Source organism: Ornithorhynchus anatinus, chromosome 3 (assembly GCF_004115215.2).
Source record: "Ornithorhynchus anatinus isolate Pmale09 chromosome 3, mOrnAna1.pri.v4, whole genome shotgun sequence".
NCBI classification, from domain to species: Eukaryota; Metazoa; Chordata; class Mammalia; order Monotremata; family Ornithorhynchidae; genus Ornithorhynchus; species Ornithorhynchus anatinus.
Window position 1 is genome coordinate 66342137 of NC_041730.1, and position 23183 is coordinate 66365319.

The window sequence follows — 23183 nt, forward strand, 5'->3', positions numbered from 1 at the left end:
TCTGTTTTTTTCTAGGTTGTTCATGACAGCACATGTCTGGTGAAGTTATTTTGACTGTGGACATTTCTAGCAGTTGCTCCTCAATTTCTGAAAACTCTCAAAATTACTCAGATATTGGGCACATCTGGCTTTTTAAAAAGTGACAAATGGACAATATGTCTATTACTAACACACCAACAAGTAATGATGCCTGTCTGAGCATTGTTCATAGTTTGATGTGCCATAGACAAGGTGGAGAGAGTGAAACGTTTGCCAAGAGAGCGATTGAAAGCTTGGTAAAGAAGCTGAAGGAGAAGAAAGATGAATTGGATTCTTTAATAACAGCTATAACTACAAATGGAGCCCATCCTAGCAAGTGTGTTACTATTCAGAGAACACTGGATGGAAGGCTTCAGGTTAGTACAGAACCAGTTACTACCTCTTTCAGAAGTATTTGTTACCTAGATTTAGTCCTACTCTTGCTTCTCTTCCGATACCTTGTGCCTGTCCCAGTAAATCCAAACACTGTCAAAGCAAAGTTTGCCTCTTGTCTATTTTCAGCACATTTAAAAGGTCATAAAAATTTGACTTGTTCTCAGAACTGGTTGCTTTCCTTTTCAAAGTGATTTAGAATCAGAACAGCATTTTAATGTCAAAGAGAAGATGGGAGCCGTATAATAATAACGATGATTATTATGGTATTTGTGAAGCGCATGCACTGTGCTAAGCACTGTTCTAAGCACTGGAGCAGATAGAGGGTAATCAGGTCGTCCTAGGTGGGGCTCACAGTCTTAATCCCCATTTTACAGATGAGGTAACTGAGGGGCAGAGAAGTTAGGTGACTTGCCCAAGGTCACACAGCAGACAAGTGGCAGGACGGGCATTAGAACCCACCTCCTCTGACTCCCAAGCCCGGGCCCTTGCCACTAGGCCATGCTGCTCCCATCGTATTTTCATACAAGCTTGAAAAGCTCCTTTAGGGTGCTTACTCCTTCCTTGGGGGAAAAATTGAAACAGGAAGTTTTCTCGCTTGTATTCTCAAAGTAACTCTTGGGGTAAAGTATATTTGTTATAGTGGCCATTGATGCCATGGAAACTAATGGGCTCAAAGATTACCCCCCTGTGACAAGTGTCTTTCTGTTCAACATCTTGGTGTTGACCACCAGCAGAATGCTTTACACCCGTGCCACTCACTGTTAAACACTGTATTAAACACTGTGAAGTTACAGAAACACAAGTTCTGTACAGTAAAGCTCAGGCACCATCACACTTTGACAGGCATCACAAATGCACAGAACCATTTCTTCCTACACCGAATCTTGAGACAACTTGGTGAAAACATTTTTTGGCAGCAAGATTGGGTGTGCTAACTTTATCATATGCTCTTGCCACTGCTAAATTTTGGTGTTTGCCATTTCCTTCCAGTTTTTCATGTGAACTAACCCCAAAATTTGGTTTAGCTCATTTTTCTTTGGAATAAATCTAAGCGTAGATCTTGTCTTATGGGCAGCTTTATATTGTTTCAGGTTTTTGTGTCTTACAAAGTTTTTATTTTTCTGATTGAGGTTTTTTTTTTTCCCTAAGCAAATCTATTTTTAACTTTCTAGGTGGCTGGACGTAAGGGCTTTCCTCATGTGATTTATGCTCGTCTTTGGCGGTGGCCTGATCTTCACAAAAATGAACTTAAGCATGTTAAATATTGTCAGTATGCTTTTGACCTAAAATGTGATAGTGTTTGCGTGAATCCATATCACTATGAACGTGTTGTATCACCTGGCATTGGTAAGTTTAAAAAAAAAAAAAATCACCCCAAAATATAAATTCAGAATGCCCTGATACGATTGATTCCTGGAAACTGGGTCTTAAAATATTGTACTTTGGAACCATTTTCCCATAGGAATAATGTTATAAATGGGAGATCGGTTCCTGTGTCGAGCTCAGCTGTACCCTGTTTTTACTCAGATTACCCAGAATTGTGCACTCAATTATAAATGAGTAGTGTGGCTACATTAATATATTTATGTTGTGAGTAGCCATCATGTGACATAAAAAATACAGTGGTATACGATGTCCATCACCCTGTCCTTCAAATAATTTAAAAGGCATAGGTACATTTTAACCCCCTCTGTAAATACAAAAAATCAGGCCCCCCGGGTGGCTTTGAAGTAGGTGAGCTGCTCGGGTTTGTCTAGCCCTACAGAGCAAACAGACTACCAGGCAGGTTAAAGGTTGAACCGTCAGCTGAACGATGTCGAGGGTTTTCTCTTTGAGGAAGCAGGAAGAGAAAGTGAGGGAAAGGCCAGAAGAGTGGTGAACCAGAGGTAGAATAGTATAAAGAGAAAGGAACGCCAGCCGTAAGGCACCACTACCAGCATTTCCAGTTTGGATCTTGGGTTTCTGCTGGCTGGACCGGAACAGTCTGCAGGGCTGCCCGTGGGCTGGAGATACTGGCCCCAAGACATGGTTGCTCCTGAGCACTTATCACTCGCCTCCCCGGGCCTGAGAACTTCCTCCTTGGGCCGGATCTGTCACCACCTCGGGTTAATGTTTCAACCTCGGAAGGGGACTCCCAAGGCGGTGACTGGTGGGGCCGATGTCAGCTCTGCTTTCCACCTCCGACCTCCCCTTCTGTACCGTCTGAGCTGTGTCAGTAGAGTCACACTGGGGTTGAATGAGGAGGGAGCCCCGTGGCGGCCTCCACGGCGGCTGCTACAGCTGCTTTAACCTCGAGCAGCTGCGGAGAGGAGCATCACTGCCTCTTGCCACTGACCCTCTCCACAAAACTGTACGGGCCCCACCTGCCCCAGCCATCGGTCAGTCAGTCGACTGAACTTACCGAGTGTAGAGCACTGTATTAAGTGCTCGGACCATCCCGGTTCTGTGGTCCCAGGTGGCGCGGGTGGTGAGCCACGGGCCGTGCACCGTGTAGAGAGCCGCCGGTGGCAGCGGGAGTGAGACATTGAGCTGGGGAGTGGGGGCGAGGAGGAACAGGAAGACCACTGGAAAATGAGAGGTGGATTTATATATTGCCTTTATGGCCTTAGCATAGGTGAAGTCAGGGCCAGTGTCGTAAACCTAAAGCAGAGTGTAAATTGAGACCTCATTTGCTGTAACTTTGGAAGGTAGTAATAATGTTGGTATTTATTAAGCGCTTACTATGTGCAGAGCACTGTTCTAAGCGCTGGGGTAGATACAGGGTCATCAGGTAGTCCCACGTGAGGCTCACGGTTAATCCCCATTTTACAGATGAGGTGACTGAGGCACAGAGAAGTGAAGTGACTTGCCCACAGTCACACAGCTGACAAGTGGCAGAGCTGGGAGTCGAACCCATGACCTCTGGCTCCGAAGCCCAGGCTCTTTCCACTGAGCCACACTGCCTCAGTAGTAGTGGTCTACTTCTTGAGCTTCAGAATAGGATTGGTAGTGACTTAAAACTTGTGATACTTATGAGGACACACAAGATTTTCATCTTTTTAAACCCCATAACTAACTGGTTCATTTTGCCACAGTCCCAAGCACAGGAGGTTGCTTTTTCACCCTTTCAGAACGGAATACCCTGTCAGCTGAGGTAATGCCCAAGGCAAAATATCTGTATATAAATTATGACCGATTTGAGTTTCAGTAGAGGTGGAAGAAATATGTTTAAATCTAAATGTAATTTTTCTGTTGGTTTGAAAACTATATTCTGTATTTCAAAGGAGAAATATTTATAGTAACCTCTCTCTCTCTTTTCCCCTTTGAAAATAAAGATCTCTCAGGATTAACACTGCAGAGTTCAGGTGGGTTATTGTTTGCTCATTATTTATCTGTGTTTTCCTCTGGTTCATCTAATACTACTTTCGTACTAGTTTGGCTGTGGGTGTTGTTAGAACAGTACCCCCTCTGTCTATTGGCGTCATCGATAATAAATTTATTTTTAAGCTAAATGCTTTGCTTAATTAAAAACTAGAGAGCTCAGTGAAATGAAGGGGTTTGTGTCTCTTCTAGAATGTCGTCTTTTATTTTTTAAATGGTATTTGTCAAGCACTTACTACATGCCAGGCACTGTTCTAAGCACTGGGGTAGATATAAGGTAATAAGGTCCCCGTCTCCCATGGATCTCACTGTCTTCATCCCCATTTTACAGATGAGGTAACTAAGGCACAGAGAAGTTAAGTGACTTGCCCGAGGTCATACAGACAAGTGGTGGATGACAGGCATCTCGATGATACTATTCCTGGGGAGGGAATTTAAGAACTCTGGAGGCAGTTGTTATGGGCCAACTGACTGGAGAGTAATCTGTATGAGCTACCAGTTATTTCAGCGTATTTCTTGGTGAATCGGCAGGTGTAAATTGCCATTTCAGATGAGGCGTTGCTTTTCCAATGTGTCAACTACTGAATGGTGGATTTTTCTTAATTGTAATCTAAAGCATTTTTTCCATAATGAAAAAATATTTACGTAAACTGTAAAACTTCAAAAATCATTGCTCGTCAAAGCAACAAAAGAACACCTGCTTTTAATATTCATGTGACTATGGTATGAATAATGTGGAAACGCTTTGGAAAAATGAATAGAAGTACAAATTCAAGGTGTTATGATTAGCATGCCTCCCCTTAGCTTTTTTGAGCAGAGAGTGTAGCTGGCCCACCCCACCCTGCCCCATGGATTCTGAATGGACCCTGAAGAGGATCCAAAAGGTCAGCTCCGCTTTTCCTCTGATGGCAAACCTTGCCTGACTCCCTGGCCCTGCATCTGCAGGTTTCACGTTACCCTTTCCAAGCTCTGAGGTTGGTGGTTCTTCTCATCCCCAGCCCCGAAGCCCAGTGGGAGTGAGCTGTATCCCCACCTCAACCTGGGTCCATCCGGGCAGCCTAAGCGTTGCCCTTGGGCAGGGTGAGTATTGGGGCTCTAGAATTGCTGTGGCAGGTGGTTGAGACCAGTTGACCCAGCTACCCTCCTGAAACCAAGCTTGGAATTGCCAGCTTAGTTGGTCCAGCTACAAACACAGCAGCGGAGGCTTTTCCCCTTCTCAGTCAGTCAATCAATCATCAGTGGTGTTTGCTGAGCACTTACTGTGTGCAGAGCACTGTGTTAAGTGCTTAGGAGAGTACAACGTAACACAGTCGATAGACACTTCTCCCACTTCCTCTTTTCCTCCCTCACCCCTCACCCTGCCCTAATTCTCTTTTCTGCCTGCCCAAGTTCAACCCCATGCCCAGAAAGCCCTCTAAAAAGTGCTACACATTTTTCCGAAATAAAGCAGTCCCAATAATAACCTTTTGGAAAAGCTGGAGGCCAACACTACGGGGAAAACAACATCTTCTTTTGAATTTCATCTGGTGGTTTCATCTGGTCCAATTCTTTCAATGAAAGTTCCTTTTTTTTTTTTAAGCTGATGAAATAGCCTGGGAAAGTAATTAGGGGCAAATAGTGTTTATTTCACAGATGGGGAAGCTGAGACACAGACAAGTTCTAACTCTCACAGTGACTCACTGTCATCCGAGAATAAGAATTCCTAAAAGGCCAGGAGCCCTACTGTAGGTCACCCGAATCCGTTAGGTGAAGAGGTTCAGTACCTCCTAGAAACTGGCGTCGCTTTGTATTTCCTGGATTCTGTAAAGTGTTGTGTCTCTGCTCTTGTTCCCACCACTCTCCCAGTTTCCTCCTGGTTCGGGGACGGAGAAGGTGATGACCGGAACCGTAGAGGTTTCCATGGTGGCATGGGCGGGATGACTCTTAGTGGTGACTGGTAGTAATTGTGAGTAACTTCATTTAGCCTTTACTATGTGCGAAGCACTGAGTAGTAAGCACTGGGAAAGAAATCCGTAGATGAGCTACAGACCCTTCCAGGGGCTCACAGTCTCAGGAGCGAGAGCACACTTTTGGCCACAGAATTAATAGAGACGGTGTTGGCTCTCCTCCATCTTTCTAGGTGCTTACAAGTTGTCTGTTTGTAATGCTAATTAACTGTTGTGCCTGCCCCTCTAAAATTGCATGTTCGTCCTTGATAAAGTTTATTGAACTTTTAATACAGCTCCATCAAGCATGTTGGTGAAGGATGAATATGTTCATGACTTTGAGGGACAGCCGTCATTATCTACTGAAGGACATTCAATTCAGACCATCCAGCATCCACCAAGTAATCGCGCATCTTCAGAGACATACAGCACCCCAGCCATGTTAGCTCCGTCCGAGTCTAACGCTACCAGCACCACTAACTTTCCCAACATTCCTGTGGCTTCCACAAGTGAGTGATGCAAGTAACGCGAAGTGAAATGTGGATAGGAGCAGTGGAAGGATTTAACGGTTGTATGGAACCAACTGTCCCAGCTGGAGTCCAAGAAAATAGACGGCACCTTTCCCTATCACTGGAAAAAGTTTAATATGAAATTCACTCGGGTGTTCTCATAAATGCTGTATGTTCTTTGGAACTTAAGTAGCGAGGTACTCCGTATCGAATGAATTGCTTTTGTGGCTTCTATGCTATAGAAGGATTGATTTAAATAAGAATAAGCTTGTTAAAGACCTATTCAACACCCTTAAGCCTGTATTTCTTTTAAAGGTGGTGGGAACAAAGATTCTCTCTCATTTTTCTTGTCCTTTTTCAGATCATTAAATATTTTCTAGCTGAAATTTTTATTGAAAAAGACCAAATTATTATTTGGGGTGTTGAAAGCGAGTAGCCTTTACTCTTAAGCTTCTGACTTAGTTTTGAATTAGGGAAAGTATGATTTGGGGTACGGCGTATGTCCTTTTTCTATGTGGATTGTGTTTTCACAAGAGCCTTTTATTCTCCGTCTTCATCTGGATTACATTCTCAGAAGAAAATGGTAAAACTGAGGGTGTTGACTCAAAAGAAATCAGCAATTGCAGAATGTCTCCATCTCATATTCCCAAATACTTGAAAATATAGTTTCTATAACGGCCGTTTTTGCTTCTTCCCTCTCTCCCCCAGCTTCCAAGGTGGAGAGTCAATTTTTAACTAAAAACTACCTGAGATTGATTTTGATAAACAAAGGCTATAAAGTTCTATAGAAGACCAGGAAAAAGTTTGTGTTAAGAGGTGGGGATTTCTCTCCCTGGTGCTGTTAAAGGCGCTTCTTAGCCCACCCTGGGATCTGTCTGTTGTTTTAGTGGCGGAGAAAGGGAAGTTCCCTTGAAGGTCCCAGTGTTTGTCACCTGAGTTTTCGGTGTTCAGAGACTTGGGGTAATAATAATTTAAACGCTTACTATTTGCCAAGCATTCTAGTAAATGCTGTGGTCGATACAAAATAAACGGGTCCCACATGAGACTCAAAGTCCAAGTAGGAGGGAGAACGGGTATCGAATCCCCATTTTGAAGGTGAGGGAACTGAGGTACCGAGAAGTTAAGTAACTTGCCCAGGGTCACCCGTCAGGTACATGGCGAAGCTGGGATTAAAAACCAGCTCAATCAATCAGTCGTATTTATTGATCGTTTACTGTGTGCGGGGAGAGTACCACAGAATAGTGACACATTCCCTGCCTGCAACAAGCCTAATGTCTAGAGGGAGCTTATAGTCTGGTGGGAGCATATGACAGAACAATATGACGGACACATTCCCAGCCTACAGAGAACATAACGGCTGAAGGGTGCTTACAGTCTAGAGGGAATGTACCGCACAGCAATATGCCAGCCACATTCCCCGACCACAACGAGCTTGCAGTCTAGAGGGAGTTTACACTCTGGAGGTCCTCTGACTCCCAGGCCCGTGCTCTTTCCAGTAGGTATTGCTGCTTCTCCAGAGAGGCTACAGTTATTCTGAACAGTTACGTGAAAATGGAAGCCAACGTACAGGGCCCTGAGGCTGGCGAACGAGAGAGCTCTGGCATGTTAACACATCAGAGCTGTGCGCGGATTAGGCCTGGCCAGTGGATCCTTCCCTTGGAGCTAGGTCTGCTGGAACAGAACTGAACTCCACTGGGTTCCAAAGCTGCTGTGGTGCACCTAACAGCTCCCCCGTTTTGGAGCAAGGGTGGGTACGGGCTTAGGAGCAAGGAGCATTGCCACCAGACTAGGAGAAAGGCCAACTTAAACATGGTTCTGTCCGTCTTCTCTTTCACTCCTTTTCCTTCCCCTCCACTTTTCCCGTGCTTCCCAGGCCACGAGCGAACAGTCTCTCCAACATTTTTTTCATATAAAAGTGTCATTCGCTTTGCTCTTTACTTTTCTATTTGCAGTGCCTGGCACTGTTTTCAATTCTGCCTCTCGCTAACATAATCTTCCTGCAAGCCTCTGTTCCGAGTGAGCCACCCTGTTCCCGATTGCTGCATGCCAGGTTGATCTGTCAGCCTCTGTTGTGTCTCAGCACTCTTCAACTGCGTCGCGTCATTTGAGATTTAGGCTTTTTTGTTGAGGAAAAAGGTGAAGAAATGAGTCAGTGTAAGTTTCCCCGACTGTCAGAGAGACTTTGTTCTTTCCTCTCTCAGATTAAAGGAACAACTTGAATAGGATCGGGGTTGTTTCTTTTGTTTTGGACATACTCATTCGTTCACCCAGTCTTATTTATTGAGCACGTACTGTGTGCGAAGCACTGTACCAAGCTCTTAGGAGAGTGTACAATACAATAGTAAACAGACGCATTCTATTTCACAGCTAAATCCGTTAGCGGGGGCCTAATCTTTCTGGTGGTTACTACAATAACTTCTTGAACGTGAAAGATGATAGGACTTCTATTATTTTTGCTCAACCATGTTGTTATTTCCTTTCTCCAGGTCAGCCTCCCAGTATATTAACAGGGAGCCATAGTGATGGACTCTTACAGATAGCTTCAGGACCCCAGCCAGGACAGCAACAGAACGGATTTGCCGCTCAGCCAGCTACTTATCACCACAGTACGTGCCGGTTTCTTACAGCTCTTTAAAATGTGCGACTAAAGATATAAATTTCCAGCCATTGCTAGGATTTTTGAAAGTAAGTTATCCATGTGGTTCTCAATTTTGTAGACAGTACTACCACCTGGACTGGAAGCAGAACAACAGCATATCCCCCTAATATACCTCACCATCAAAATGGTCATCTTCAACATCATCCGCCTATGCCACCCCATCCTGGACATTACTGTAAGTTTTTTGGGGTTTTTTGTTTTGGTTTTGTTTTGTTTTTTCGTTTTTTAATCATGAGGTTTTTTTTTTTTTAAACCTACTTTTACTTCATGATTGTTGCACACTTGGGACCAAAAAAAAAATTCCCTGAAATTTTCCATGTAATTATGATTCACTCAGTGATAAATACCCCATTGCATTTCTTTTCAGGAAACCATTATACACAAACATTACCATACCTTTTCTTTTGTAATGGTGAATTAATTTCTTGCATGTCCTGTTTCTCAAAATGGGGTTCATAGACCTTATTTTATTTTATTTTGTTTTTTACAAAAAGACAGTCATCGATGAAGTAATTGACTTAAGTGCAGGTGTTAAATTGCCTTGTTAGACTGTACAGATTGAAAAAAAATGCTGAGGAATCATTGTAAGATGTATGGCTGTATAGGGAAATACTTATTTAGAATATGAAATCTTTTTTTTTTTTTTTTGGTATTTAACTGCTTACTATACGTCAAACAACTTTCTATGCGCTAGGATAGGTACAGGTTAATTAGGTCAGTCACAGTCCCTGTGCTGCATTGGGGCTCACAGTCTAAGCTTTTAGAACTCATATAAAGAAAGCCCAACATACAATGCACTGAACAGTTCCTTAGGGATATAAGAGTTAAAACTTCTCCCAAAGTGCCTAACTTACTCCCTCTGGTCATTGACGACAACACCCCGTCTCCCCTATATTTCGGACCCTTGAGTCCTCTCTCTTTCAAGCCTCATATTCAGCCAGTCACCAGGTCCTGTCAGTTCTCTCTTCGAATCGCCTCCAGAATCTGTCCCCTCTTCTCCGTCCAAACCTTCAGCCTGCTGCTTCCAAGCACTTGCTATCTACCAAGTCTACTATAGCATCAGCTTTCTCGCGGACTTCATTGCCTCCAGTCTCTCCTCTCTCATCCATTCTTCACTGTGCTGCCCGGGCTTTTTTTTAAAACATCATTTTGCACGCTGCTTCCCACTCCTCGAAAACCTCCAGTGGTTGCCCGTGCCCTCTTTGTCAACCAGAAACTCCCGACCATTGGCTTTAAGGCACTCTGTCCTCTTCTCTCCCGTATCGTTGCCACCCCACTGCTACCCAGCTCACACTTTTGCTCTTTTCAAGCCAGCCTGTTCATCGTACCTCGTTCTCATTTCCCTCACTGCCCTCCCTTCTGCCCGGAACACCTTCCCCTTCACATCCAACAGGCCGCCGTTCTCTGCATCTTCAAGACCTTTTTGAAATCACATCTCCTCCGGCAGGCCTGTCACGATTAAGTATTTCTGTGTCACTTTAAAGCTCTGGGGTACTCATCCTCCCACTCTTGTAGCACTTAGGAACATATCTTTAAACTGTGTTGTTTCCCTCTACTGGCAATATATTTCTGTGTTTGTCTCCCCCTTCTCCAACTCCTTGAGGGGAAGGGTCAAGTCTGTTGAACTTACTGTGCTCTCCCAACTTCCTTGTACGGTGATCTGCACTTGGAAAACTTAGAAACCGTTTTTCAGGTTCCAGATTGCTTCATAAGCTTTGTTAATGATTAAGGTGTTCTGTGGTTTCTTACGGTTTTCCATAGTATGTGAGCAATTTGGGATAAATTATTGGATTCTGTCTTTCTCCTTAGGGCCAGTTCACAATGAGCTTGCATTCCAGCCTCCCATTTCCAACCATCCTGGTAAGTCTCTAAGATGTTTTCAAATACCTTTTGTGCATTCTTATGTCTGCCCTTAAATATGGCATACAGAGTTAGTAAAGTAACCTTGTTGTGCCAGTGCGAGCTTAATGGTGTAGTAGGAACATCTGTGTTCTGAGCTTGGTCTGATGTGACCCTGAACAAGTCACTTGACTGTTTTTGTACCTCAATTGTCCTCTTCTACTGGCATTATTGTGGGGATACAATAAATAAGATCTTTGTGGTTTGGGACACAAAATAAGGGGACTACAAAATTTACCCGTCCACCTTTCTCTTTTATCTATTTGTTTATTATTGACTGACCATAAGTTGTTACTGGCTCTAAACAAGAGACAGTGACTGACAACCTGTTTCATTTCTCAAAAAAATCCAAAAGAATAAGATGAAGTTTTCCGATGATATCTGAGATAAGATTGGGTGTATTTCAAGCTTCCTGTAGGCAGAGAATGTTTTTTCGCATCTGTTGTACTCTCCCATGAACTTACAACAGTGCCCTGCTCCATAAATAATTGGAAAGTGGCAAAAAGGTAGGACAGTGAAGTCAGGATCAGGGAAAGCATTTTTCAGAGCATGGACTGTTTAAAAACAGATTTTTGAAGTGAAAGTTGATATGAGTGGGAATTGGGCCTTAGCGAGTATTAAGCAAATGGAAACCCAGCAGTTTGTGTCTACCTACTGTACTCTACTCTCCCAAGAACTTAGGTCAGTGTTCTGAACACACAGTAAGCACTACAATATCACTAGGTTGATTTAGAAGAGTAGGTATGGATATGCATTTTAGAAATGGCTCTCTAACTGATGTAAACAGATTAAGATAAAGAACATTTAAAGATTGATGAAGAGAAATAGCGACTGGGTAATAATAATAATGATAGTATTTAAGTACTTGCTGTGTGTCAATTACTGGTCTAAGTACTGGGCTAGATATAAGTTAATCAGGTAGGACATAGTTCCTGTCCCACATGGGGCTCACAGTCTTAATCCCCCTTTTACAGATGAGGTAACTGAGGCACAGAAAAGTTGTGGCTTGCCGAAGATCACACAGCAGATAAGTGGTGGGGAGCCAGGATTAGAACCCAGGTCCGTCTGACTCCCAGACCCGTGTTCTATCCACTAGGCCACGATGTTTCTCTGATTTTTATTACCATCCTCAGTCTGTAAAAAGTTAGCCAAACTACTCTTGGTTTACATCAAACAGGTGACCTCAGGTAACAAAGTTGATTTCAGGGTTTATCTCTTTGGGACTGGGTCAGAAAATTATGATAGTTCCTCAAGTCGCCTTAATTAAAAACTTTCAAGCTTCTTAAAGTGTTAAGAAATGTAACTCCTGTGAAATCTGGCTTAGGTATATTTGGAGAAGAGTAATTTTTTTTTGTCTCTTGAACTTCCTTGATATGTCAGCTGCTAGTTGATTTGGCCTCTCAAGGAAAGATCATTGTGCCTGATAAGATAGGAAAAGATTGGTTGACGTAGCATCTGCTGTCTTAGCACAAATCTCATTTTTAAGTTCTGGGATGGAAACTGGGCAAGAGAGGGCCTCAATACATTTTCCTTCTCCCACTTGAGCTTTCTAGTTGGTTTCAGAGTAGCACCTCTGCTATGAGGAGGATTCTGTTTGCGATTAGTGAGTGTGAAGGCTCCCCTTTCAGTGGCTTTGTCTTTACACAAGGAGTGAGACAGGGGTTCTGTTTTTCATGTGTTTTTTCCTTCAACAGCTCCTGAATATTGGTGTTCAATTGCTTACTTTGAAATGGATGTGCAAGTAGGAGAGACATTTAAAGTTCCTTCCAGCTGCCCAATTGTTACTGTTGATGGATATGTGGACCCTTCTGGAGGAGACCGCTTTTGCCTGGGGCAGCTCTCTAATGTTCACCGAACAGAAGCTATTGAGAGAGCAAGGTATTTTTCTGTATAAATCCTATATGAATCTTTTGAAGCTTACACCTTTCTTCTTGCCTAGAACCCCCTCTCCTTTCACATCGAGGCCTAGTGGGTAGAGCTTCGGCCTGGGAGTTAGAAGAACCTGGATTCTAATCTCGACTCTGCCACTTGTCTGTCATGTGACCTTGGTCCAGTCACTTCACTTCTCTGTGACTCAGTTCCCTCATCTGAAAAATGGGGATTAAGACCTATGAGCCTCATGTGGGACAGGGACTGTGTCCAACCTGATTTGCTTGTATCCACCCCAGTGCTGAGTGCAGTGCCTGGCACGTAGAGCTTAACAAATGCCCAGTTATTGTTATTACCTGGAAGACCACTCCCCATCATTCAAACCCTTCTGACATCCAATCTCTTCCAGGAGGCCTTCCCTGATTAGTTTTTATTCTCCCTAGGTCACATCCCCCAAGCTATCACCTTTTTATTTCTTTTTCTCCCATTCTATCGGTAACTTACTTTATGCCGGTCTCCCCCACTAGACTCTTAAATTCCTTGAGTGCAGGGATTATCTGCTAACTCTCTTGAACTCTTGTCTTCTAACTTTACTGAACTCTCCTCCAGTGCTTACTACAATGTTGGCACAATCGAGATTCAATGATAATCTTGGTTGACTGAATACATGTAAAATGGACTGGATAGATCACAGTTGAGGGAGTCCCAGAGGGATGGTGTTTCTAAACTCGGAGCATTCTTGAAATTATTCATTCTCACCTATTGGTTCTACGATAGGTACTCATTATGGTAAAAATGATGTTTTAGAGCACCGTGAAATATTTTATAGTAAATTCTTTTTCTTTTTCTTAAAGGTTGCACATAGGGAAAGGGGTGCAGTTGGAATGTAAAGGAGAAGGAGATGTTTGGGTCCGATGCCTCAGTGACCATGCAGTCTTTGTCCAAAGCTACTACCTAGACAGAGAAGCAGGGCGGGCACCAGGAGATGCCGTTCACAAAATTTACCCAAGTGCATATATAAAGGTGAGTTTTTCCTCTTATTTGGGTTTTGCTTGGCTTTATCAAATAATTTATTAATTAATGTGTTGCGTGGATATAAAGGGAAAATGTCGACAGTACAAATGAGAGTGCAAGTGCTGTGGAAACTCATCTCCAGCCCTGCTTTCTCTTGCCCCAACCCTAAATTGGGCTGTGGCATCCTCAAGAATGTAAGGACACTGTGGGAAGGAAGTGTGCCTACCAACTCTGTTATAGTATACTCTCCCAAGAGCTTAGGACAGTGCTCTGCACACAGTAATCACTCAACAAATTCGATTGATGGCCAGGGTTCCCACCAGTCAGCTGATTGGTAGGGCTGGAACCACGTGGTCCTAAAGTATTCAGAGCTCTGCAACAAATTTTTTTTTAATGGTATTTGTCAGGTGTTTACTATGTTCCAGGCACTGGGGTAGATACAAGGTAATGGGACTCACAGTCTTAACCCCCATTTTTATAGATGATGTAACAGGCACCGAGGAGTGACTTGCCCAAGGTCTTATAGCGGACAAGTGGCAGAGGCAGGAATAGAATCCAGGTCCTTCCGACTCCCAGACCCATGCTCTATCCAGTATGTCACAGTGCTTCTCTTCATTAATAATTGCTGTGTGCTAGTTGGGTGTTATGCATCTCTGATCAGATTTTCCCATTGAGGTTCCATCAAAACATTGCCATTGGACAGCTGATAGACTGCACAAAGGCTCAAGTGATCAGAACCCCTTGGTAATAATAATAATAATAATGATGAAGATGGTACTTGTTATGTCCCAAGCACTGTTCTAAACGCCGGGGTAGATACGAGTTAATCAGGCCGGACGCAGTCCCTGCCCCACATAGGGCTCACTCACTTATCCCCTTTTTACAGATGAGGGAACTGAAGCCCACAGAAGTGAAGTGACTTGTCCAAGGTCACACAGCAGACAAGTGGCAGAGCTGGGATTAGAACCCAGGTCCTTCTGACTCCTAGGCCCATGCCCTAACAACTCGGCCACGCTGCTTCTCCCGCAGTGTAATCGCAGCAGGTCCCATTTTGCAGCATCTGCTGTCGTAGAAGTATTTCCACTGCTCACTGGGGAGGTTTGGCCCTTCCACGTTGAATGAGGCCTCCTTTCCTGCGCCAATCAGAATAGGCAGTCACCTGCCTGGATGCCACCTCCCAGTCTGTCAAGATCAAGGGACCCACCCAAACAGCGAGATCTGCTCTTTTTTATATGTTAAAAAGAGGATATTAGATGTAGGAGGTGGGTTCCAAATGTGATTTTTAAGGCCAAAAAAAATCAGAACAAAGCCTTTTTTGAATTCCATTGAATTACCAGGATATTTAGTGTGCCGTTCCAAGTAATTTGAACTGGTCGCCTAAACTTTTGTGAAAATAGTCAACAGCTAATGAGTGTTTAAGCTACTTCCTTTAACGGTTGCAAAGTTGATACTTTATAATAGCATTCATCAGCTGCAAGAATTTCTTTGGTTGTTTTTTTTTATCAAAGAATCTAGAATCTGGATTTCTTTTGTTTACCAACAAAACACTAAAGTCCCTTAGGCTGTATTAGCAGAAACGTTTTGGCCCATCTCATGGTCCTGACCGTCTCTGAAGTAACCAATCTAAACAACGTTGGGCAAACTAAAATAGTTTTTTTCCCCATTTGGCATAGTTAATCTGTAAACATGGAGATCTAGCTAAAGACGAGTAATCAACAGGTAATTATTAATAATGGTACTTAAATGCTCACTATGTGCCAAGCACAGTAATAAGTGCTGGAGTAGATGCAAGAAAATCAGGTCAGACACAGACCCTGTTTCACATGGGGCTCACAGTCCGAGAAGGAGGGAGATCAGATATTTAATCCCCATTTTACAGAAGAGGAAAGTGAGACAAAGGAAGTGATTTGCTGAAGGTCACAGGGCAGGCAGGTAGAGCAGGGATTAGAACCCAGGTTCCTTGACTCCCAGGCCCATCCTCTTTCCACTAGGCCACAGAGCTGCTAGGTTACCTCTCTTCCCCATCATTATCACTGTAGCTGATAGTGAAAAGGCTTTTGCAGTGACCTTGAGAGTTTCATGTTAGCAACAGATAAGAGAAGTTGTTGTGGGGAATTCCAGTGCCAGAGTAAGGAGGAGGATCACGTGCTTTACTTATTATCAGATACCTCGGGACTGAAAAACTTAACTTTTGTCAGTCAGCGAGTGTGCACCCTGACTGATCAATAAGAAAATACCTTGGACCATCCCAAACTCATTCATTGTGGGTTCACCCATTATTCACTCTACAAGTTTTTGACAGCAGAACCTAAGGAATACAGATCATTGACCAGTTTGCTTGTCCGAGACAAACATTTGATTCATCCCAACGTACCTCTAATAATACAGCCTGTACACTGTGACTCAGCACCCGGGCTAGATGATTTTACAAGTGCTTGCATATAGCATCCTTACGTAAGTGCCTCTGCAGCAGCACTGCCTGGATGTGGGACTTCATGGATAGTTCCTGTTATTGTCAGTTTTGATGACAGAACATTAGCCAAGAGGATTGTTAAGATCCAGCCACCATTCAGGTGTCATTAACTAAGATTTGTCGAGAACCCAGATATATGGTATTGTGCTGGGTACTCCTGTCAGTTCACAGACTGAGCCCCCTTCCTTCAAAGCTGATTGTCTAAATGATTTCTGTGACTAGATGGGTGAATATTGATTCAATGCAGCATGATGCTGTCTAAACTCAAATGCCCTGTTCCAAAATAACTTTTGGATGGGAGGACCAAGCATACCTACTCCAAGAATTCCTGTGAAAAATGCAGCCTGTTCTAAAACGATCACTCTTACATACATAGAAAATTCTTTCTCAAGGACAGTTTCTGCAGTGGTGAATCCCCTGATTCATTATGGCAGATAGGTTCTCTCAGTCAGTGTTCAGTTAAAATAAGGCAACTTGGAAACAAACTTTTCCCAGTGTAGCTGTAAACAATTTTAAGAATCCTGTATTTGGTAGATTAACCTCACACATCTTGCAGAGAGGAAGGAAAGATCCGGGCAGTTGCGCACTGCCTCGTCAGCTGTCCCTGTGATACACTTTCCCCCTCTTTCGCTATCCTTGACCGTCATTTGGGTGCAACTGCTGTCACTGGTGTTTCATAAACAGAGTTTGAGTCTGCAATACCTGAAGCTTATCAGAAATGTAATGAACTTCATGGGATTTTTGCTACCCCTGCTGGATTTGAACTCAAGGATCTCCTAGTAAGTTTGGCTACCTCTCCATTAGCCCTGTTCATTATCATTCATGATTTACAACATTATCTATTGGGTTCTGTGCTGGGTGCTGTAGGGGGCTGTGATACACCCCGTAGTTCTCTGCCCTCAAGTTTAGAGTCCATAGGACCGATGAACATAGAGTTACAGATATACTAGCAAATGTAATAAATACCTGTTGTTGGGAAATAGGCTAGGTGGGGCTGAGATTTGGGAGTAATCAGTTTCTGGTTAATTGGGGAAGGCTTCCTGTAGAGTCTAGGTTCTGATCGCTAGGTAATGTGGGATTACTTTAGCGGAGAGCTAAAAGATGGTACCGATAGCTTGTCCAGTTCAATTAATCTGAGTCATGGTTCCAGTTTTAAATAGTCGATTTTATTTGCCCCTTTGGTCCTGCAGCCAGTGTCACGGATGTTCACGGTAGAATACCTTTCTAATCTAACCAGAAGCTTTTCCACCCCGGGGATTGAGTGTTACAGAATCATCAGTGTCATCATCAATAAATCCGCAAAGCACTACAGAAGCTTGGAAGACCTGTCTTATAAAGTGCATGGCCTCTGCCTTCAAGGCACTTAGGCCCTGGGAGAAAGTCACTAAGCTGGCGTATTCTGGTTTGTATGCGTTCTAGAAGCGCACACTGGAACGTATGCTGCTTTCGTTATGCAGAACAGTAGAGAAGAGAAGGTATTGAAAAATCGTAACTCAGTTGACAAAGCTTGTCCGCTCCCTGGATACATGTGAAGCGTACTGATTTTATTCCCCTTAAATCTTAAGCTCTCGGAGGTCTGGGTCATAGTGCTCTGAATACAGAAGGTGCTCAATTAATAGCTATCTTGCCTATTCAGTTGAAGTTTTAGATCTTGCATCTGGGGGAAAGATGGTCCAAGAAAGAAATACCCAAGCAGAAGAAATTCCACAGTCAACTTTCATTGTCCCACTTGGTTTTTAGTATAGGTAAAAGGGGGGGATAAGTGAGGTCTTGCTGCAGAATAATTAGACTGATGTGATCACGTAACACTGCTTCCTTCTAGGCAAGGTGGTGCCTACATTCGAGGAAAAAATCCTCTCTCTCTAACCTGACTTTGGGCCGCTTTTAAAGTCCCTGTGCCAGGCCTTTTCTGATGGTCGGTTGCAACAAATAATTGCCTCCCAGCCATATGAGGGTATTTAGACTGCTAGCTCCTTGTGGACAAGGGACTTGTCTCCCGGTGTTGTTATATTATACTCTCCTAAGCATTTAGTACCCGCTGTGCACAGAGTAAACCGTTCAATAAACATGCTTGATATATAACATTTTGAGAAGAAATCACTGCTGTACTGCAAGCCATCTCTTTGGGAGTCACTTTACAATCCCTTTACTGATGAAAAGGACAATTCTAGCATTCATTCAATCATATTTATTGAGCGCTTACTGTGTGCAGAGCACTGTACTGAGTGCTTAGCAGCATCTCAGACAATGTATTAAAAATCTGAAAGTGTACAATTAAATTTTGGGTAGTAATGTATTTGAGGTTAAAAAAAATTGTCTTACCAGCTTAACTCTAGGGAAAAAATCCTCTCATAATACATATGTCCAACATTTGGGACTCTGAATTTAGGGTGTTAGCTGAATTATCTAAGTATTGACCAGTTTTTACCTGTTGCTGTTCTTGTTCTTTCCCTTTATTTTTCATCCTGTGATTTTTCCTCTCCCTCTTTGGCTTGTCTTTCTCTTCCTCTTGCCCTCTGGATGGTCATCTTCTTTCAGCTAGTTTCTTGAGATCCCTCTCCTCTTCTCACTCTGCCCACCCTTGGCCACTTAGTCTCTGTTGTTTTTATCCTCTGTCTTCTTTCTCCTCTTCATTGTCCATCTTCTCTCCCTTAGGTTTATTTTCTAAATCTTTATCCCAATATCCATTTGTTCACTCCGTTCATTTTGTTCTACATCTCCACCTCCCTCCCCCGAAATCCTCCCTTCGCCCCATTCTTCCCTTTTCTTTCCCTTTCTGGAAGTTTCAGCTCTCTCTTCCCAATCCCAGACCCTTGACCCTCTTCAGTCCCCTTCATCTTAGTCTCTCAGCTCACTCAGCCCAGCTTCACTTCTTCCTCTCTCCGGGGAGCCTAGCAGCCACTTCTGGGACAGTCACCTTGGCAAAGGCCAGACGGCAGAGATGCCAGCCCCCAGCCTCCTTCTCTTCTCTCAGCCCACAGGGCTTCCTGTCCCTCTCCTCCTGGGTAAAGAGCCCGGGGACTGGAGCAGTGGCTCCTCTGAAATGCCCTTGTAGGGTTAGAGATTTTGGTGTCAGCTGTTTCAGGCTCTGGGTCATATAGGGAAGAGTGAGGTCACTTCCCATGGACAGGCCTCAGTATAAAAAAAAAAAAGACCAGGGGGACTAGAGAGGCCCACAGGTGACTCTCCCCATCCATCTCCCTACAGAGGTGGGCTGAGAACAAGAGAGAAGGCCCCTTGGCTCCTGAGGCTGGAGCATGCTGCGCTTGCGCCGTCATAGGCTGCCATCAGCGGTTGTTCTTCCTCTGGTTGAGCACCTTCGGTGAAGCTTGGGGCATGTTTGGGCCAGGGCAGCCAAACAACTCCCTGGGTAGTGAGGAGCCCGCCTGACAGCCACCTCAAGCTTAGATAGAGAGGAAGCCAATGTGCAAGGCCCTGACTGTGATTTTCTAAGACTTCCTTTTTATTTTGGGCAGCGTGCCTAAAAAATTCCATTAACTCAGAATTTGTATCTTTTTTTTTTTTTAAGGTATTCGACTTGCGCCAGTGTCATCGTCAAATGCAGCAGCAGGCCGCCACCGCCCAAGCCGCAGCAGCGGCGCAAGCGGCAGCGGTAGCCGGAAACATCCCCGGACCGGGCTCAGTAGGTGGAATAGCTCCTGCCATCAGTAAGTGTACTTTTGCCTTGCTTTTACGATTTTCGAAAAGCCAGATGAGCTGTATTCTGTCTCTGCTTCACTCAGGCGATTGCATTCGTCGGTAGTATCTGAAAGAATCGTTTCTGTGTCGATCAGTGGTATTTACGGAGTGCTTACTATGTGCAGAGCAGTCTGCTGAGCCCTTGGGAGAGTCCAGTGCAGCAGAATTAGCAGACGTGTTCCCTACCCTTAACAAGCTTGCAGTCTAGAGGGGGATTTGAACTGCTTATTCAGGAAATGAGCTTTTTGACTCTCCGAATGGACTCTAGCTCTCCCTTCCTGTAATAAGCCATTCCATATTTTAAATACTCTGTCTTTAACTGTTGCAAAGGCTGCCTCTTTTCATTAATATCAGGAAGGGCTAGAAGAGAAGTTGGGGTTGATGCACTCATTAGAAAATGTCACAGTAGATTGCAGTTGCTACTAGCCTTTGGGCTTTATAGGGGTAGAGATCCGATCCAGATCTAAGAATCGTGCATCTGTCTCAGTTCTTCTAAAAGTTAGACTGTTTGTGTGAAGAAAAAACTTGTAGCGGGGTGGTATTTGATAATATTTTAGAACATTTTATGTATTTAAGGGTAAAATTGAACTGTGCCAGGTTTCACACTGATGGGGAATTTTTTACTGCAGAGTTAAACTCCTGAATATAGACTTTTATGATGGAAACTGGTGGCACCCATCTTGCACCTCAGAAGGCATAACTAGTGATTCAGTCAACCCCTGTTGTTAACCTCTTCAGTGTGGTAAGCAAATCACACTGGCTAAGAAAACTGCAGTGGCCCTGCAGGTTTCTCAACAGTATGCAAATCCTTCCCATTAGCTTCCTTGTTTTCCTGATGGGTTTAGATTTTCCGAAAATTGCAGACCTCTCCCTCCTCCCCTTTACTGATTGGTTAAGAACTTTAAAATATAGGTGGGGCAGCAATGTTTTAAAAGGATAAAAACTTGGCTTTTTGGTGCCCCAGGGACTCTTGGGGAGACAAAAACAAATTAGTGGTAAATGTAGGCTGTCACCTCCAAGGAACGATGAGTTGTTGGTTAAAATACTTCTTTCTTACACAAATGTCTGTGAAGTATTAGTAACAGATATTACTACCTCCAGTGTACACACGGGGAAACCGGAGCAGAGAGGTTCATTTAGGATACAGATCCTCTTACCAAGAAAAAGACCAATTTCCACAGTCAGTTTTGTCATCTAGCCAGTGCGTGTCATAGACATTAAAGTTCCTGTAATCTGTCTGTGAGCAGATACTCTAGTTTAGGCCTGAGTCCCTCCTCATGCCCTCATGTCCAAGGGGAATGGCTCGAGGTGGTTCTTTCCATCTCTTGAATTAGAAGAAAGTGGAGAAAACCTCCAGCCACATTGGCCCCAGGCAGCATGTCTCCATTTATTTCTTAGCAGTTTAGCCAGGAGGTAGGATCCTGAGAAGACATTTAAGAAAAATTGGTTACTTTACTCAGCCCAGAAAGCCAGGAGGATGGGGCAGCCTCAGCCAGTCTTTTGAACATGTTCCAAAAAAATCTCTCTTCCTCAGGCCTGTCCGCCGCTGCCGGGATTGGGGTGGATGATCTTCGTCGCTTGTGCATTCTCAGGATGAGCTTTGTGAAGGGCTGGGGACCCGATTACCCGAGACAGAGCATCAAAGAGACACCTTGCTGGATCGAAATTCACTTACACCGGGCCCTCCAGCTTCTAGATGAAGTACTTCATACCATGCCTATTGCTGACCCTCAGCCTTTAGACTGAACTCTCACTGCTGTGGCCATTATATTGTCAGGACAGTGGACTGTAAAATGCAATCCTGTTTATAACCTGAAAATATATTTCACTTTTGTTCTGCTTAATCTTTTCACAAAAGGTTTAAAATTGTGTTTGCTGCCTTGCTCCTAGCAGACAGAAACTGGATTTTTTCTTTTAGAACTTTCCAGTCATAATACGTGGCTCAGAGCTTGAAGTAGGAAAAAAATCATAGACCGATTAGAAACCTCACCGGTTGTATATGAAGGAATCATTCCGATGCTGGAAAATTTAATCCCTGGCAGATTAGAGCCTTTTATGTGCAGAATATATATATAAATTATATATATGATATACTACATATGAAATTTTAAATTGCTAATGTTGAAATGCGAGTAAGATTCTCCCAAGTTAATTCACCTATATCATTCTGTATATTAATAGTTATTGTTAAGCAGATATTTTAATCAGAAATGTTGTGCCATGTGGGTGAATTAATATTACTAAGAGTAACTTTACTCTGCATTTTAGGAAGTTGGGTAATGAAAGCGTAACAATATAATCTATATCCTAAACAGTTTTCAGAAAGTTAAACGAGCAAAGACAGATTTTAATTTTAATTCAAGTTGCCTTGCAACTTCGGTTACACATTTGCTAAGGCAAACACTAATGTGTATATATTTGAAAATTCCTTCTAATAGCCATAGATACACAAAACTACAAAATATTTTAAAATTAAGTTTTGTTCCATTTTTGCTAACTAGGATTAGCCGGAGGCATTTCTCTGCCCTGTTTGAAAAAATAGTACATGTTTTCTTTCTAGATTTCTGGGCATTAAGTCCGGCAACTTAGAAGTCTGGACAGGAATTCAGTGATACATATAGAGAAGTTTTTGTATTTTTAAAACACTAAGAGTTGAATGTCACTCTACTTAAGTATCCCACGTTCTGCAAAGCTGATAAAGCTTAATCGAAATAATAACATTTGGGAACTGGTAAGTTCCATGTTAAACTGCAGAATAAAGGAATTGTTGCAATTGTTCATAATGGGTGGTTTGGATATTTTTGTACTTCATTTGACATGTGATTTTTCGTACACAGTTTAAATCATGTATGTTATGACATTGTTTAAAATTCAGTTTTTGTATCTTGGGGCAAGTCTGCAAACTTGTTTTTATACCTTTTGGTTATTCTATGCCCTAGGCCATCAATGACCATATCAATTGGCAATGACTTTGTATAGAGAATTTAAAAAAATAGAAAAATTTGCAAATGTATTGACTGTACAACAGACACAATATGTATGCTTTTTATCTAGCTAATACTATAAATAAAACTCTGGAAATCCCAATCTACCGAACTGCATTCTAGTTGTGCTTTTTTCTTAAAAAAAGGACTAATTTCTACACCTCGATATCACCGTCTTGAAGGGAAGTCGTTTTTCTCCCAAATGTCCGGCGGCACCAGTAGCAATGGGTGAGTGTTTATCTGTTTATCTTGCGTGTCCTCCGTCCCCCCGTCCCCCTGCACCAGTTTGGCTTCAGCACACTTTATGCAGTAACCTTTTAGTTCTTTTTTGAATCCATTTTTTTCACAGCGTAAAATGGACCCAGTTGTTTTCAATTA

General features: G+C 43.1%; 1 protein-coding gene across 1 annotated transcript; it reads left to right on the plus strand.

Annotated features, from left to right (window-relative positions):
* Nucleotides 1–15: 15 nt before the first annotated feature.
* SMAD4 (SMAD family member 4) lies at nucleotides 16–22917 on the plus strand. The gene is made up of 11 exons (XM_001509436.4): nucleotides 16–395; nucleotides 1587–1761; nucleotides 3729–3758; nucleotides 5996–6208; nucleotides 8695–8814; nucleotides 8926–9042; nucleotides 10677–10727; nucleotides 12461–12644; nucleotides 13490–13658; nucleotides 19652–19790; nucleotides 21356–22917. The coding sequence occupies exons 1-11, from the start codon at nucleotides 147–149 to the stop codon at nucleotides 21565–21567; spliced, it is 1659 nt and encodes a 552-aa protein (XP_001509486.1). The 5' UTR covers nucleotides 16–146; the 3' UTR covers nucleotides 21568–22917.
* The last annotated feature ends 266 nt before the right edge of the window (nucleotides 22918–23183 follow it).

Excerpts from the sequence above, each read along its gene's own strand:
- SMAD4 (XM_001509436.4), top strand. The coding sequence starts at position 147 with ATGGACAATATGTCTATTACTAACACACCAACAAGTAATGATGCCTGT. Across the intron at positions 1,762-3,728 it reads TGTTGTATCACCTGGCATTG|ATCTCTCAGGATTAACACTG; the intron begins GTAAGTTTAAAA and ends TTGAAAATAAAG. Across the intron at positions 8,815-8,925 it reads GCCAGCTACTTATCACCACA|ACAGTACTACCACCTGGACT; the intron begins GTACGTGCCGGT and ends TCAATTTTGTAG.